The sequence below is a fragment of the Ambystoma mexicanum genome, chromosome 2q (genome assembly GCF_040938575.1).
Source record: "Ambystoma mexicanum isolate Mex_15411 chromosome 2q, UKY_AmexF1_1, whole genome shotgun sequence".
Lineage (NCBI taxonomy): Eukaryota > Metazoa > Chordata > Amphibia > Caudata > Ambystomatidae > Ambystoma > Ambystoma mexicanum.
This window is the reverse complement of record NC_090924.1, coordinates 702464302-702483244: the sequence shown is the minus strand read 5'-3', so window position 1 is coordinate 702483244 and position 18943 is coordinate 702464302. Positions and strand designations below refer to the sequence as shown.

The window sequence follows — 18943 nt, the reverse complement described above, 5'->3', positions numbered from 1 at the left end:
ACCAAATGGCCACTTACAACAGAGCGAAACGCATGAAAAAGACAGCGACATGAATCAGCAAAAAATGCTTGAAACAACTCCACACTCGGAGAATGCCATTGACTTAATTACATCAAAAGATTTACCTAAGGAAAGCGGGAATAAATTTAAGGCACCATTGTCCTTGTCTGACCTAGTGCCGATCCCGCATGACATCAGCGAGGCTGACAAAACTCAAAGTGTTGAATGCATAGAAGACTTTGTCACCCCCTTTGAAATCCCTGACGTAGACTTATTAGAAATATTACACCCTGAGTCAATAACGGAGATCCCTCAAAACACACAAACAATGAACATAAAGCAAATAACTCAACCAGTTGAGACTCAATCTCAAAACTCTAAGGAGCACAATAATCAAATGGAACTTGGAAAAACCTTTAATTATGCTAGTAGTAAACTAGTGTCAGATGTTAACACCATCTCCACACAAGAAAAAACTAATTTGAAAAGCGCCTTGATAAATGGATCTGAACAGGGATCCGAAATGCTGGACGAAGCAACAGGGGATGCTATCTCACAACTTGCTGTACGCCTAGGGAAAACAAACTCTCAAAGGCCGACCGCTTTGGGATCAAAAAACATAACAAACAAGGAACCTTCTAAATCAAATGGAACATCAAACAAAACTCATCAATCCCTAAACACTAACGAAAATAGCGATAAACAAGGAAACAAAGTAAGCACACCAAGATGGCACGCAAGGACACCCGTCCTGGAAAAATCGAAACAACGACAACCTACGGAAGTGAACACTCCCTTGACTCTCACAAATGTAGATTCATTTAATCTACAAACAACGGCGAGGAGGGATTCTAGCGAGGCAGCCACGAAATCAAGCCTTTCAGCAGCGGCTGCCATGCAAATACATAACAATGTACTAGCAGCATCATCTTTAGCTATGATCCCCTTCGTAAAATTATATGAATCCCTAAATGAAACCATTAAAGACCAAGGCGCAATGCTAACCAACCTAATGGAAAAGATAGAAAAATTGTCTGGTTTTACATCTTTTATCCAGAGCCAAATGGAGAAAGAGGCAGACGTATCTGCAAATTGGCAAATGCGCCTTGGCGACCTAGCAGCAAGATATCACTGTGACAATGACAACTTGTCCATAGGACTGCTAGAAGCGGTGAAATGGATGAGACAAGAACGATATCAGTCTACTTCAGTAACTCCACCAGAAGTACAAGGAAAGTCTCAGGAAACAAGAGTCAAAAATGACAAGTCACAACTAAACGTACGTGCACCTAGTTGCGACCAATCAACCTTAGAATTATCACAGAACAGGACAAATAGCCGGCAAATGAAAAAACAACAAGAGTTGATGACAGAAACACTTCCAGATCTCTCTCAGATCACTCTTGGAGAAGTTGCCAAACAATCAGCCTTTAAAATCTTCACTGGCGTACATGATGAAACAACAAAAGCCTCAAAAAAACAATCCAAAGATAGTACAACAAATGATGTTCCCAAGATCCCACTTTTTTCCGCAACCACCCTAGTCAGAAATAAGTGGAAAAGATCTGCAAATACAAAAAAATTTATAAGGAATATGCCATTACCAACTCGACCAGCAATATTCGCACGAGCAGAGAAGGAAATTCGAAAACTAACAACGTCAGAAAATCAAGCCATCTCCATAAACACCGAAAAGAGGAGCCCATGTAGGAAACGTATGCGGGGAGATACTTCAGGAATAAGCACAGCACAAATCATCTCAACCTAGTCAATAGAGCTTTGCAACCTGTCAACATATTCGCATAATAGCGACAGAAATGATGACGCAGCCGTGTTTGAAAACGTATGGCAAGACGAGGATCAACAAAAACAAAATTTTCCAAAAAGGGTTCCAATTCGAAGAACCAATGAAAACAACACAAAGCCTCAAATGATGGGCAAATCAAATTTAGAGAAAGAAGGAATATTAGCACAAGCTGCAAACAAATTAAATCCAAAATTAACAATAAATCAAAGGAAACAAACTGTGCATTATATATCAAAAACACAACAGTATCAGAAAAAGAAAAATGGCAACCAAATCATGAAGCTTCGACTTCAAAACATTCATACAGACGAACATGAGATGAATTTAAATCGGACAAATGTGCTGAAACTATTCCAATGCATACCCTCCTTACGGACCATTCATACGGATGACATCAAAATAGTGGAATATGCTTCTGAAAACTCCACCGATCAGGTGCTACTGCACATTATCTCAAATGCAGTGCGATCCACAATTCTACATGCCTCAGACGAACTTCTGGCATTTGGCTTTGACTTGACGGTAGAACCTCCAGAAAGCACTGAGCAGGAAAGAAGCCAATATGACGAGCAGGACACCCTTACAATGGAATCTAAAATCAACGCACTACGTCAGTCATTGGCCAATATTCAAACAAAGCAAGGAATACAAAGACAGCCAAATTAGCAATGATTGAAAAGACAAGAGGGACAAGGAAACCTCTTATCGTGGAATACACGTGGCTTTACACACTTGTTTGAAGAATTTCCTGTCTCGTCCGAAAAAACAATATTCATTTGCTTGCAGGAAACTTGGTTACGTAATAAACCATCAAAAGATGGTTTTAGCATATTCCTTAATCCTGCTGGAAAAAACAGAACCGGTCGCCCCTTCTCGGGACTCTTGACCATGATTCGAATTAACAAAGGATGGACACCAGTACAATCCCATAACCCAAATCCCTTTGTCCAAGGTACACTAATAAAATACCATCTGCCAACCAAAGAGCAATGTGAATACATGCTAATAATTAACTGCTATTGGAATCCAGCTAAAATTGCAACTGACAAATTCATAAAGTCAGTGCTGGAGCTCATAGACAATGTTATTCTAAATCATAGGAAAGTATGGATCATCTGCTGTGGAGACTTGAATTGTGCATGGTTTAAATGGGACCAAACTTCAGAAACTAATCTAAGAATTCCAAAAAAACAATTATGTAAAAGAGCAAATGCTTGGCAAAATATGATGTCAAATCGAGACCTGGGAATGATAAATGGAAACATCAAAGGAGACATTCCGGCAAAATGCACTTGGAGAGGTATCTTCAAAGGTGCAGCGAAAACCCTAGATTATATCTGGACGTCAGCAGAGATGTACGGAAAACTAATTGACATAGAAGTGATCACAACAAGAAAGAGTGATCACGAGATGATGCGTCTAAATTGGCGGGTTTCTTGGAACATGAGCGAGCCGAAAATAGCCCAGTTAACAGTAAACCCGACTGGCAACAGACTGAGAATAACTGGCCCGCAGATACGACAAGTTACTGAAACATTCTGTAGACAAGAGGACCAAGGTACATGTGAATATGCTCCATTATTATTAAACCTTGTAAAAAACCATTTAAGCACGACTGGCAAAACACACAAATATAATTTCAGCAAAGTGATCCAAGACGCTAAAAAAGTACTAAGAAGTGACGTGAGAAAACTGAAAAAAAATCACAAAACGGGTGATGCTCGAGTAAGTATAAAAGATCGGCGCAAACAATATAGGAATTGGATTAGATCACAGAAAGCAATCATTGACCAAGATCGTGCGGAAAATATAATGAAACTTATGCTAAAGAAAAACTCCAGAGACATATGGTCAATATTAAATGCTGGATCCCTGAAATTCCAACCAACAATTGTAAACGGTCTAGCAGGAAACATTTGGGTTGACCATTTTACAAAGGTATATAAAAGATCTTATTGGGAACCAGCAATAGAACTTAACACTAAAACGAAGGACTGGGACTTAAAAATAGACGCACACGAGATCGCACATGCAATAACCAAATTTAAAAATTCCCGGGCGCCAGGTCCAGACCTGATCACAAACATAATGTTAAAACAAAACGTTGTGGAATGGTCAGTCTTTATCGAAATTCTCTTTACTCGACTCGCTACAACCAGACAAATACCCGAGTCTTGGTCAAAAGCCATAGTGGTGCCAATCCATAAAAAGGGCGACCGGGACAATCCAAATAACTATCGTCCAATCGCTCTTTTAGATACCATAGGTAAGGTTTGTGGATCTTTCTTGAGAAAGAAACTTGCAAAATGGGCAAATGATGAAATGATTGTAGACCCAAGACAAACGGGATTCACTGCTGGCGTCGGAGTGGACGCAAATCTTTGCATCTTAAGCATATTAAAAATGGAAACCATCAAAGCAGGTCAACGGATGTTTCTAGCCTTTATTGATATGAAACAGTCCTTCGACGGAATAAATCGCAGAAGGCTATGGCAAAAACTTATCTCATGGGGATGTCCGGCCAATCTACTTGAACCTATCATAGCACTCCATACTAATACATCAATACGTGTGCGATTAAGCAATAATGGAGAAATGTCAGAAACCATCGAAACTGAGAAGGGGGTAAAACAAGGGTGTCCTCTGGCATCAGAGCTATTTAAATTGTTTATAGCAGACCTACCAATTCACTTGAGAGACGTCAACTCATTTCCTCCAAAACTGAACAATACACCAATTTCCTGCATAACATATGCCGATGACTTAGTACTACTGGATCGTACACAAGTCGGACTGCAACGATTGTTAAGCAAATTGTATAATTACCTGACAATGAATGACCTCGAAATAAACACGGCCAAAACCAAGATTCTAGAAATTGGCTCTAAAGGTAACAGAAAAGACCGAGATTTTTCATGGTCCATAAACGGTGAAAAAATAGAAAGAGTAACTTCCATAAAATATCTAGGAATACGCTTCAATAACTCCATCAGTGAAGGACCATGGATTGAAGATCTAAAAAATCGCATGAAAAGGCTGGCGCTGCAAGGAGCAAAACTAGAGAGAGAATACGGTAAATTCTCGTTGGCTCCTGTTATATTGTTCTATGCACAAAAAGTGGTACCAACAATAACCTTCGGAGCGGAAGCTGGGTGGAACATCTCAGAAACAACATGGCACCTGCTGGAAAGCATATTTTGGCGTAGAGTGTTGAATCTACCCAAAAGTGTCCACGCTGCCGCAGTAAGGCACGAATTATCACTGAATTCGTTACACTCGAAAGTTATATGGAAATCGCTCACAACATGGAGGAAAATGAATCTGAACCCCCCAATTCCAGCATATGAGATCTTCAAAATGGAAACTGGAACTCAAATAAATCTGACAACTAAATGGAACTCCAAACTAATGGAAATCCTAACCGCAGCTGATATTAAAGAAACAGAACTGTTGAATACACCTCAAATCGCAAAAAAAAGTTTGAACGATGGTCCTGGATAATTAACAAAGAAACGCGAGATTCACTCAAATCAATGGCAAGTCTAGGGCCAATCGAAAATAAACTAAACATGCCAGCTCGATTCCTGACACGATGCCCTTCAAAGTATCATCGTATGCAGTTTCTAAGATTGAAACTAAACATATTAAGAACAAAAGAAACACTAAAGAGACAAAAAAACACAAAAATAAAGGACAGTTCCTGCAGATTCTGTAAAGATGGGATTGAAACCACCAAACACCTTATAACAGAGTGCACAGGAACAATCTCTCAGCGTAAAATACACCAGTTCACTCCGTTGAGGAATGATATCGACAGATGGTGGAAAAATCTGTTATCGGGCGAAAATATACAGCTAGTCTGTGCAGTAATAAATTACATGGACATGCTGTTGCCAAATCAGGAATTCTGGGACATAGACAAGAGAGTTGCCAAACCATAACCAAAGGCAAGCAGCAGTAACAAGGAATAAGGATGAAGCGTGGAAGAATGTAACAAAAGCCTTATCATAAAACATGTATTAGGCTGTAGTTTTACAAAAAAAAAAAAAAAAAGTGACCATCCTTAACTTCTGGGACTTGTTTAGGCGTCGCAGGTCCAGGATCGGCCTCCACCCTCCTATCGTCTTTGAACCAGAAAGTATCTGGAGCACACCCCGGAGGAACTGGGGAACGGGTACTATTGAACCCTTTTTTTAATTTTATTTTATTTTACATGGCCTGGAACTCCAGTAATAGCTGTGCTACTTGCTGTCCTTATCGAGCTACAGGGGGAATATGAGGTCTCCTGTGTTGGAACTCCAAGGTGTGCCCCTGCACACCCATCTGTCAGTGATGATGGCCTTCCACGTGCTGATTAACTTTGCCAGCTGGCCTCTGACTGAGGTGCACGAGTGGGGGCCTAAGTCCACGGCCGGTTTAGTTCTGCTTAGGTGTCGGGGGGGGGGGGGGGGGGCCTGCACTGTGGGCGGTGCCAGTGCTGTCTGCCGCTGCCATAAGCCTGCAATCGGCCTCTGTATACATCCAGCGTCGTGGGGTGTGAAGGCTGCCAATAAGAGGTGTTGTAGCTCTTGGAGGACCTGCCAGGTTTTCCCCTTGAAGAACAAAAGGGCGACAGCCGACGTTGCTGCGGGCTGCCCGTGAACGGCGCCGTCTGTGTCAGTCTTGATGAGTTGAAGAGACATGTCGACCGCCTTTCCAAACAGGTTCTTCTCCCTTCAAATGGCATATCCAATACCTTAGACTGAAGGTCCGGCCTGAAGTTGTTGGCTTTCAGCCATCCTGCCGACAAAGAGACACTGTTTCCCATCTGACGGAAACCTGTGTCTGCGATGTCCACAATCACTGTGATGGCGTGGTGTGAGGCTGCCTTCCCCTCCTCGAACAACTCAAGAGCTTCTGCCTTTTTGTCTGGTAGGAAGTCCAGTAAGGGGCTCAGCTTATACCAGAGCTAAAATGGCCAGTGCATTAGCAGCTTTAATGGTGCTGACATCCGTATAAAAAATCCTCTTCCCCATATCGTCAGGTTTCTTCCCCTCCTCGTCCGGTGGTACCAAGGATTAAGCTTTATCTTTAACTACAGCGGGACCCCGCTGCCGGTTATCGACCTACGGTCGAAAGATACATTCAGAAATCAGTCAAAAATGTTTACATTTGTTTCCAAAGCCTCGAAATATATAGGAAAAAGCTTGGAGAGCACTAAGAGGACTCCCAACACTGAAGCGTGCGGTACAAATCTGAATATGGCCACCAGGGGTGGAGCTTGGGGAGAGGACTATCATTGGTTGGGGGCAGTTTGAACCGGAGGACAGTGATTGGTTTAGAAGAGAAATAGTTTTAAAGTGAAAGTTTTTTTTTTCTTTTACCGAGGATTCCCGGCCTGAGAGGGAATATTCATGAAATTGTGAATCCATGCCAGACCCATGCTGGAGAACAATAGTTACAGGTAAGTAACTTGAACCATACCCGGCAAGCATTTACATTATTTGGATATGTCTTCAATGGAGCGGGCTCCAAATGGAACTTGAAGAGGGGATCCACGGCGGGCTGGAACATAAAGCAGCGCTGTCCAGAGATGCAAGATGAGACGGAAGACTAACCTCTGATAAGTGGGATTGGTGGGGCAGGATGAAGTGCAGGTAATGGAGTACAGCTTTGGTTGGAGGTGGGGTGCAGAAGAGCGCTGAAAGAAGGATTTTGATTTGGGCCTATGCATGGAGCTCATAGCTCACTGCCAACATGGGCTGAGATAACTAGTTTTGGACTTTTTTATTTTTTTTGGGAAATTGAATTTTTGATTATTTTCAAGAAAAACATTGAAGGTATACAGCACAACTGCAGGGCGGAGCCCTCTTTTGGTGATTCGAAATCCAGGTTACTCTGGTTAAGCTCGACATGCCCTTGCTGCTAATAAGAGAAAGTGGACCAAAGAGGGGAGGGTGCGCCATGGTTCCCAGTCCTTCACCAGCCCAAACAGAATTAACATGGGTTCACACTCCCAGTCCCCTCCACCCCCCGCATCTCTTATCCATCCCAGAGATTCCGTCCAATACACCTGGACCCTCGGGCAACCCCACCACATGTGCCAAAAGTCCACTCTAGCCCCATAACCATGCCAACATTGAGGGTTCACCTCCGGGTACATTTTAGATAATTTCAAGGGGTCATATTGCCAGCGATGCAATAGCTTCACGCCATGAAGCTTATATTGGCATGAAAGACGTTTTAAAGGCGTGTCTACGCATTAACTGCCAAAGGTGTTCATCCAACTCCATGGCTAGATCCCGTTGCCACCTTTTCCAGAGGCCCCTCACTGCGGCCCCATCTTTCTTCATCAGGGATCCGTTGAGCCGTGTTATTAGCCGCCTCATTTCTGTATGCCCGTCAAGAATCTTCTCTACAGTGGTGAGGTCCCTGTGAATCTTCTCTCCATTTCTCTGCGGTGAAAATTCCTTTCAGCCGGAGGTATAAAAGCACTGGTAACCTTCAGATGCCCAGACCTGCTTCCAACTCCTGCAGCCCTTGGAATTTCCTCTGTGCCCAGAACTGTCCCACTCTGGAGAGTCTGGCCTCAAACCAAGCCTGGTACCATCCTGGCTCGGGTATTTCATCCCGCACCGGTGGGGCACAAAGATTACTCATCTGGGAGGGCCACAAGGTGATTGTCTGTGTCCTAGAGCCCTGCTGCAAAACTTACCAGTAAACCCCCATAAATGGATGGTCTTTAATTCTCCTCAGGAGTTGTTTCCTAGGGACCGATAGCCACTCCCCTGCTGTCGCTGGGCGCATATGGCAATTTTCCAGGAAGACCCTATGTTTCTCCGAGTCTTCCCTCGGGTGGGGGACCATCGCCCGAAGCTGGGCCTCTATATAGTACAATTTCAAATCGGGTTCCTCGTTTTGCGCATTGTCTGCATCTTCCCTGGATCAACCCCACCTGATCTGAGTGTACAGGTTTTGGCATAAAACCCTCCATTCTAGTGGCCAGAATCCTAGTAAAAATCTTCACATTAACATTCAAAAGGGAAATAGGGCGGTACGATCTACACTTCCTGGGGTCCCTCCTCTCCTTGGGGATGACCGTTATTGCTGCTCTGCCAAACGATGGAGCAGCCCTCCCTGTATCCAGGATATTATTAAACAACCTGGCCAAGGGGAGGGCCAGGTAATCAAATAACTGCTTGTAAAATCCTACTGTATAGTCCTCATCCCTGGGATCCTTACCCAGCTTCAGGCCACTAATAGCTCTCAAAACCTCCTCCTGCGTAATCGACCTATCCAAGATCTCGACCTCCTTGTACTGGAGAACTGGAAGGGGGACCTCGGTCAAATATCTATCCAACTCCTCATTCCTTGCCCCCGTCTCCCCTCGATACAATTGCTCATAAAACGCTGCAAATTCCTGTGAGATGCCCCCAGTTGTAGAGTGTGCCTGCCCCTCTGGATCTACAAGCTTCAGCCTAGTCTCCCTTCCAATAATACCTTTGTTTAAGAAACTCTAAACCAGAGACCACCTTCCCCACCTCCAATTCCCTCTGCTCCCCCTGTTTTTCCCTTGTCCTTCTCAAATTGTCCTTGTACTTCTTGCCTCCCTCTGTACCTCCTGCCTCCAACACCCGAATTTCCCCCTGCAACTTTTCCAGCTAGAGGGTCCTAACCCTCTTCTTAGCTGCACCCTCCCTTAACATGAGTCCTCTCCAAGTGGCTTCAGCCGCCTCCAAGACGTTCGCAATTCAACCTCCCCTTCATTAAACAGTGTTGCTCTATAGTTCCCCTCATTTCTCCTTTAAAGGCTACGTCTTTCAGTAACATGCTGTTGCAGCGCCATAATGAGTCCCTAGCCCTAAGGCCAGTCAACACTAACCCCACTTGTACCATGTCGTGGTCAGGCCAGCCTACGGGAATGATCTCACTACCGTCTATCCTCTGCGCATGTTGACAGTGCACAAACCAATAGCCGATTCGCATCTGAGATCCATGCACTGGGGAGTAGAAGATGTATCCTCTCATTCCCTCCAAATGTCAAACAATCCCTGATCGGTCATATAAGCCAAGAGACTGCCATCCCCCTGATATATCCTCCCCTCCTGTATGGCCCCCACCTTTGCTGTGGTCCATAACTCTATCCGTCCTCATGTTCAAGACCCCGCCTAACAGAAAGAGGTCTGTTGCCCGGGAAAATATCTCCCTCATAACCTCCACCAAAAATTGACTGTCCCACATTGGGGACGTATACTGTGTTGAAGGACACCAAAACTCCCTCATCGTCCCTGTGACCATAATGGCTCTCCCAACTGCCTTCCTCCAGATCCGTGCGTCCCCCAGCCGAATCCGCCGACTGAAGAGGATACCCACTCCCTCTTTCTTGACCACCCCTGACGACCAGAACACCCGCCCAACTTGCGCCCCGGAGATGCGCCTTTTGTCACGTCAAATCCACCTTGTCTCCTGCACAAGCAGGACATTCAGGCCCCTATTCCGGAATTCCTTTCCCAACAAGGATCGCTTTGTAGGTGAGTTCAGTCCCTTGATGTTCAGGGACCCCAACCAAAGCACCCCCTTCATAAGCCCATCTCCCCCCAGGATCCCCATCCCATAGCTCTCAACCATTTGTGTCACAAAGGCGGGTGAAAACACCCGATTTTATTTTTGGCGGGTGAGAGGCCCATTGAAATGAATGGGCGTGCAGGAGGCTTGGCGGGTGAGTCAGCTGTTTAGAAGGCGGGTGACACCCGCCAAAAGCGTGTGAGTTGAGAGCTATGCCATCCACCTTTCAAGATGTCCACCTGCTGATGGGCCATCAAGGGTAGTCAGAACTTCACCCACCGTCCCTCATACGCTCTCCCTTTCCCCCGTCAGTTTTCACCCCAAAGGGCCCCCTCAAGCCTCCGTGCACCTCAGACCATGACTGTCGTCTGATAATCCAGCCCTTTTTCCCCGCAGGGGGTTATTGAGCTTCTTGTATTTCCGTTCTCCGAGCATTCTTCTCTTAGCACTACGGAAGCCTTCCTGTGCCTGCTCCATTGCTGATTCACCCACCTCCAGAGTGGGACTTTCCCTCCATGCTCCCTCTTTCAAGGCGTGGAGGACTTGTTGCACCCCCTGGCCACTCGTAATCCTATAGTCGACCTCCCCTCTTTGGTAGGTCGGGGCAAAGGGAAAGGACCAGCAGTACCTTATGCCCTTTTCTGTGAGCCATTGGGTCAGTTGGCGGCAGTCTTTGTGTCAGGATAAGGTGAGACCAGACAGTCCTGGAACACTTTTACTGTGTACCCCTCAAATTGGATGGTACCCAGACGTTTGGCTTTCTCCAGGACTTCCATCTTTTCCCTGTATTTTAGGAAGCGGACCACTATCGACCTCGGGTCCTTGCCTCCTCCACCGCCACCTCTGTGGGCTCTCTCCAGCCGGACATCTTTCCCTCCATCTTCCGTGAAAAATGGAGTTGATCAGACCTTGGACCGTTCTCCCTACATCTGCAGCAGTCTCTCCTCTATGCTCTGTAATTCCCAGAATCTGCAGGTTATTTCAACGTTCTCTGTTTTCAAGGTCGTCAAGTTTCAGGAATGTATCCTTTTCTCTAGACTCCAGATCTCTTAGCCTTGCCTTGTGTTTCATATCCAGGAGGTCTACTTGCAGGTGGTTGTTTTCCATTCCTTCCATTTTGTCTTCAAGCTTGCCCACCCTCCCCTTGAGGTAGCATATAGACGCCTGAATGTCTGTCCTGATCGCCTTAATTTCCTGGAAGGTTTCTTTCAGGTCCACCCTGTTGAGGGGTGGGGGCGCTACCTCGCTCCGCTATAGCATCCTCCCCGCTTCTATGCACTTCCGGTTCTCCGCATGCTTCCCTCCTGAAGCATTGTAGGGATTCTATCCCCAGCTCTGACCTCCTCAGCGGTGGGGCCTGGCACTGTGGGCGCTCCAGTGTGGCAGGGCGCAGCCAGACCACATCTGATCTGACCTGTGTCTTTCCTGATTTTCCTCTGCTGGCAAGTGTCACCCCCGTCAAACTTGCGGTTTACCCCTGTAACTGGGGGCAGATGTTCATAGGCTGTGGGTGTCCCCCTATGTCCTGTTATGGCCAAGTACCGGCAGCGAGGGCCCTTCGTAGCTCTCTGATCAGTGTTGCGAAAGTTCCAGGGGGCAGCTGCTCTGTACCGTCCAGTGTGGGGGGAGTCTGCCCTGAGCCGTTACCCCCCACTTATTTCAGTCTGGCTCGAGTTAGTGACCTTGTGCCTAAATCCTACCAGAAGGGCACCGGGCTCCCCGGAGGGAGCTAATATTTAGGGCCCCTTCTCGGATGTCCAACGTGGCCCACTTGCCTCCAGAACTCCTCCTTGTCCAAATCCTGTCCCCCTCTGCCCAGCTCTGCAGGTCCCGTGTTTCACTACGTGGTGCACTTACGGGCCTTGTCCCAGAGGCAATTGTATGTGAGTTTCACCACTCTGGGCCCGGGGCCTTTCTTGGATTTAGATTTAATGTTTCCCCATTTCTGTCCCGGACTGTCCATCTTCTGTGCTCCGGGAACCTACTAGGCCTCACCCACCTCAACCCCTCCAGAGGATGTATGCCCTCTGGGAGGTTTGGGGGGGATGAGTGTCCAGCTGCAAGCCCAACTCCTATTCGCTCTGCTCGAGACGGCAGGATTTTGTCCCCCAGTGGGCGGTACTGCTCTGATGCCTCCTCCTGTCCCCCTCTCCTTCAGTGGCCTCCCAATCCAGGTTGCACCTAGAGGCGTCTCCTCTCATCCCAGCCGGGGTGCCGGGTGTTGCCTCCCAGAGCTCAGGCCTGCTCCTCATGTCCTAAGGGCTCCACTTGCTTCCTAGTCCCCGGCCATCCTGCTCCCGACCGATCTGTAGGCGAAGGGGGGCGTGTCCTCTCGATCCATTGACTCTGGCACTCTGAGCAGGCCACAGCTCCACTGGGTCCCCCGGGGGGCTCTGGCAGGTTGCATTTGAGGCATCACCTCTCCACCCAGCCGGGATGCTGGGTATTACTTCCCAGCGCTCTGGCCCGCTCCTCCCTACCAATGGGCTCCACTTGTGCGCGGGTCCTCTACCATCCCGCTCTCCCCAGCTCTATGGAGGGAGGGGGTATGTGTCCTCCCGATCCTTTGCCTCTGAGACTCTGAGCTCAATCACAGCTCCACAGGGTCCCCAGTGGGGCTAAAGGTGTGGTCTTCTGCGCTCGCCACCAGGCTGGGGTTCCAACCTCTTCCCTATCCGTTGAGGTATGCAACGTCGTAGGCTGCTTCGGCGCCCGCCCCAAGTAGCGGTTCCACTCCAGGGGCAGCCTCTTGACTCCTCCAAGCTCGACAGTGCTTTATAGCATTGCACTTGGTGCTGGGGGGAAAGCCACAATCTCGGGGCTGACGGTGTTTGGCAGAGCTTCTTCCCTAAGCTGCCATCTTGGTCCGCGCCCCCTTGTAGTCTCCTTGGACTGTGTTTTGATTGAGCTGATTGGGTCATGCACCCAGCCCTGGTGCTAATTTATGCTTTATACCAATTTGAAGTCTAAATACACATTGAAAGCATTTGATGTATGAGCTATTACTAGGTTTAACATTTTCCGCCCGAGTTTCACGTGTTTACTTCCGAAAGATCGTGGCTTGTTCTTTACCTAAATTGTATTACAAAATAAGTATGTTTGGCTTTAAGGGTTAGATTTGTTTCACAGTACAGAGTATTTCTGTTGAGTTGTGTGTCTACTTGCAAATATCCACAGACCTGCAGATCTACTAAAATGTCGACATACATGGTTTGGTCCCCAATGCAAATGTAATTATTTTTGCCAGTTTTAGTGGCTGGGGGGAATCTTTTAAGGTATGTAATGACCTATGTTTTCTTTTCAGATTCGAAAGCAGCAAAAAGAACATGCAGAGCTTATTGAAGAATATCGTATCAAGCAACAGCAGTGTACAGTTGCAGCACATGCTTCAGTAACTGCAGTTGAGACTCCGCCACCTGCAGCTACGGAGAGCACACCAACCTTAATAAATCAGCAGAACTTCTCCATGGTACAGCAGCATTCAGTTATCAATCCGGGGCAACCAAACCCTCTTATAATGCCAGGTATGACTGGATGGCAATCTAGCAATGCCCCCCGGACCCTTATCCCTGTAAATGTCCCAATGATATTGCAGCCTGCGGCACATATGCCAAAGAATCCAGAAAGCCCTCAGTCTGCCTCAGTCCCTGTTGCTAATGCACAGTCCAATGCACCTCCACGGGTCGAGTTTGATGACAATAACCCATTTAGTGAAAGTTTTCAGGAGAGGGAGCGGAAAGAACGTTTACGGGAGCAGCAGGAAAGGCAAAGGATTCAGCTTATGCAGGAGGTAGACCGACAAAGGGCCTTGCAACAAAGATTGGAAATGGAACAACACGGCATGATGGGATCAGATCTACACGACAGACATCTAAATCAAATGCCATTCTTCACTTCTGAGCTACATAGTGATTTCATTCAGCCTTCAATCGCCGTACAGCTTTCTCCTCAGCCACATCAGCAGATTATTCAGGGTTTACCACATCAAAGCATACAGCCAGCATTAATAAACTCACCACCCACTCGTGTTTACATGCAAAGTAATGAAACAAGACAAGCAGGACATTCCCCATGTAGGCATGATCAATCCTCTGTGCCGGGAGAAAGCTCACACTGTAGTCCATTGAAACAGTCCCAGTCTAGTGATTCTGGCACCAATGTTCTAGTGTCAAGACTTCCATTTCTACCAGGCATTCCTATTACACCTCCAGGGAATGGCAGTGAGCTTTCTTATGGTCAAGATGCTACAATATCAAATGCTTCCAATTACTCTGGAACAAATCAGGCCCTCACTCAATTGTATTCTGACATTATACCTGAAGAGAAAGGTAAAAAGAAAAGAAGAAAAAAGAAAAAGGAGCATGATATTGATTCAGCCAAAACTTGCTCCACCCCACATTCTGACTTCACTGCTCCCCCAACTCCTAGCATTTCAGACACCTCTTCAGCACCAACGATAAGTGTGCGTAATGAACCAGATCACCATGAAAAAGAACATGAGTCAAGGGCACAACCGGGTTCATCAACACCTAATTGTTTGGTACCTCAGTCTTCTTTGGAGTTGCAATCGCACAGTCGCTACAATGATGTACACCAATGTGTAATGCAGCAAAAGGCTGATATGACATCCGAGACAGTCATGCTCCCAACTGATGAGCCTCGAAAAATATGCAACATTAAGCTTGAGTTTACAGACAGCGATCACAGCCCTCTCCACATTGAGCTCAAGGAGGAGAATCTGAATGATGTGAAGACTGAAGAAAAGACCCCACCCTCGTTTTCATCATTAACTCAGAGCCTTGAACACACCACAGATGGGAGAGTGACAAAAGCAGAATCAGGAAATGAATTGTTGAAGCACTTACTGAAGAACAAAAAGTTAGTTGCAGTTTCACATAACAAAGCAGAGGATTGCATGCAATCAAAAGAGCAGTGTTTGACAGATAAGAAATACATCGTGACAAAGCATCCATTGGAAGTAATGGTAAATTTGTTTTTTTAATTGTTTTTTGTTTAAATGCCAAATATTTCTACATTGAATCTATTGAAAAAAGCATCAAAAGAAAAGATTGATGATTGGCACTTGAGTTTGTTTTATTGGTAAAGTCATGTTTTTGTGTTTTGAAGTGCTTATTTTTCTTAATGCAATGGAGGAAATGCTGACGATATTGTGAGGTGAGAAGGAAATGTTAAGACGATTTTGGCAAAACCATTTTTATATTCTTATATAAAGGTTTGTTGGTCTATATTGGGATTACAAAATAGTTCAACCGAACTTCATCAGATTTGGTATACACCCAAGACTTACTGCAACCAATATATTTTTTTTGTTGTTGCTTTGGTTGCATTTTGTTCGTGTTTAAAAATAATTTAGATTAAACTTGTTATTGTAACTGCTGTGACCTATAAGCATTGCATTTGTATCGTAGAATAGTGTTGGAAGTCCCTAGTTAAGATTCTAACCAAGATTGTCAAACAATGTCTCCTATATTGAGGGGACTGTTGTTTTGACTACTACAAATTTTATGAACTAGCCCAGACTTTTTTTTTTTCACATCTGTGGATCATCATTCAGGCAGGACAAAGTTGATGGGGTTGTGCAGGTGGTGATCAATTCTACCACAGTAAGAAATTAAGGTTCTAAGCGATCACCACTTTGTGTGCAACAGTGGTACATTATTCAAGTTAACACAAGTATTGGCCCACTATGCGTGGGGTTTGAAGTATTAGAGTTGCATAGCCGCCTCAATAGGAGACTTGTGGGACGGTTTGGAAAGGTTTGAAACTATATCCTACATACATATCTGTTCACTGAAAATACATATTGCAGCTCTCATAGTTAATTGCACACATTGTGCAATCATACACTGAGTACAAGCAAAATATGCATTTACAAAGTGCTTGGAGGGCAAGTTGGCAAAAGAAGTGCTTGAAATGTTGGTCAGCATGGACAATACACATAGAATATCAGTAAACCTAATATGCACAGAATACGTACAGAATGTCAATGACTAAAACAATACACTCAAAGTTCATTTACACTTCAAAGTACGAGATATACATATACAATATGCACTCTGGTGAATCAAGACTATTTGTCCCTTCTGCCCGGGTTGAGGGGGGGGGGCACCCCTTTTGAGGCTAGGGAGATGGGCCTGCTCCTTAAGATTCTTTCTAGGGATCTGGGCAAGTGGGACCTCACTGGGAGTGACTCCCCCGGTGACGAGGACCGTTTCCCACAAGGAACTTCATATTCATATGCAAGCCACCTTATCTGCATATATGGGACTGTCTCCAGTATTGGATAACCTGCCCTCCTTTTGTTTGGCTCCTGGCAGTGCTGGATCAACCACTACTCCTTAAGGAAAATGGAATATCTCTTTAAGAACGAACGTGTATGTAACAAGGATGAGTGGACCAAAAAGGAGGAGAGAGAGCCATACTGAGAGGAAGCCCTCTGACGTAGCTATGCCTTGGAGGGGCAGAGCAGAATGGAGCTGATGTAGCAGGATTTTCCTGATACTATACCTCCTAGCAATCGCCCTCCTCTGCTATACCCCTGATCCTTCGCCATGGCTTAGCCTTATCCCTCTTGCTACACCCAGCTCTCATGTCATGCCCACACCTTTGCTCGGCAGGCCACGACCTAATGCTGCCCTCGGGACCCATGAGACACCAGCTCCCAGTAACTTTCCATAGCTGTGTACAAATACCACCTTATAAGGAGTGTTCAGTTGTGTACACCAAAGTTGCGTACTGATCTTGCTACAAAATGTACCCTGCATGTAACTGCAAGGCTTCTTCACAAATTTCTGCTTCCTAGTATTACCAAATGTCTACAAATGTCATGGAAACTTGCCATGGTATATAAGAAACACTCTGACCTAAATCTGGCAGAGAGAGCTCTCTGTCTTACAACTGATTACATCTGTCACTTGTCATTCTGTATTACTGTATTCTTCTGTTTGTCTTTCTCTAATAATAACTTGGTTTGCCTCTCAGCTGTGTCCTAACGCTTCATTGCTGTTGGGTTTCCCCCTACCTTTGGGATTTCCTTGTCAGATAGTGCCGTGACTCGTTCCATCCTGCTTGCCTCCTGGGATGTATGCACACTGAGGATGTGTGCCATGACTTGGTCTGTAGGCATACTGGGTGTTGTGGTACGGATGTAAGGAACTATTGTATTCCTCCGACCTCTGCTGATGGGTAAACCAACCTGTTTTATTTCTATATTTGCACTGTCTCCATGCCATTTTATCTAGCCGTTTGTGGTATTCACATGCCATGCTTTTGTTAATTTCCATTTGGACTTTTTGGTACCCCTCTCACCAAGTGTTTTGTATTGTAATGCATGTGCCTGTCTATGAAATATCGTCTGTTACGTTGGTTTCAGTATGTGCCTAGATGTTGTTCACTGCATCTATCAGTTATATACTTTGCATTGTCCTGATAATCAATGTCATTTGCTGGATTTCCTGGATTCAGTGCAGAGACTGCGCTCCGGGAGGCTGCCCAAAGTTATATTAGCCTTCACAGGCTTATCCTGTAGGAAATTGTCTGAATAGTGCCACATTCAAGAGACCAATAGGGAGCAGTCCAGAGCAATCTCAGAAGCATAGAATGCGAGAGTGAGATGTCGGAGGCCCAGATACCCGAACAGCTACTGTCAGGACAGAGCGTGGGGGACCATCCGATGAGGTGGAGTGACCACGGAAGCACTGTGGTAGGTCTGGGGCCCATCTAACGACGATGACACCCGTAGAGGCAGGAGCCCTGAAACCTCCCATCGGCAAGCATTTGCAGAGCATGACAAGCCACAGAGACGCTGAGAGTGGCGCGGTTGTGAAGTCTGGAGCGCAGAGGCTACCAACCAAAGCAGCAGACCCTTGCGGGCACAAAACCCCAGAACGCCACCCACGACAAACGTACTGGGGTGGAATGGAGAAGCGTAAGTGGGCTGGGGTGACATATCTTAAGTAAAGGAAATTGTGAAAACTACTATATTGTTGTTGGGATATTGAAAAAGCATACATATATTTCTGATGCTTGTGAATCTGCTTATAATCACATGCTATTCTTATAGTCCGACGTCTAGTAGTAATCGCTGAGTATTGCATCTTATCTTTCGAGAATCAAAAGGGGACATCAACATGGGCGTGCTTGTAACACTATCCCTAACGTGACGTGTAGTGTACCAAAAATCCCTCACTCGTCGAGGTCCCTCCGATTGTTTTATCCCACCCAGCTAGCTGGTCACCTTATGCGGAGCTCGTAAATTAAGTTTCTATTTCATTGTCCACGACTGTTGGTCGTTTAATATTCGTCACTCCTTAGACGACTACTCCTGAACCAACGCTGAAGACGACTGCAGATTTCGGTGGCTGGTGCTTTGGTCAACGCTGTCGACCGCTGGCCTCGGCCCTCCGACCAGGCCTATACAGCAGGGAGAGTGGAGCATGGGGTTCTGATTCTTTCGTAGAATGCATTTCCTTCTCCCCTCTCTTTTCCCTTATGGTTTCGTTGTCGCTTTTAACCTGAGCTATGAACAGGACTCGTAATACATTTTGCCCTTCTTGCAACGGCAAATATTTA

General features: G+C 45.8%; 1 protein-coding gene across 7 annotated transcripts in view; it reads left to right on the top strand.

Moving 5' to 3' along the window:
• KMT2C (lysine methyltransferase 2C) overlaps positions 1-18943 on the top strand; it is a 2745351-nt gene that overhangs the window by 1883870 nt on the left and 842538 nt on the right. For all 7 annotated transcript variants that reach the window (XM_069647923.1, XM_069647922.1, XM_069647921.1 and 4 more), the window contains one exon: positions 13656-15335. In XM_069647923.1, the coding sequence (XP_069504024.1) occupies positions 13656-15335 (1680 nt within the window). The remainder of the gene's footprint in view (positions 1-13655; positions 15336-18943) is intronic.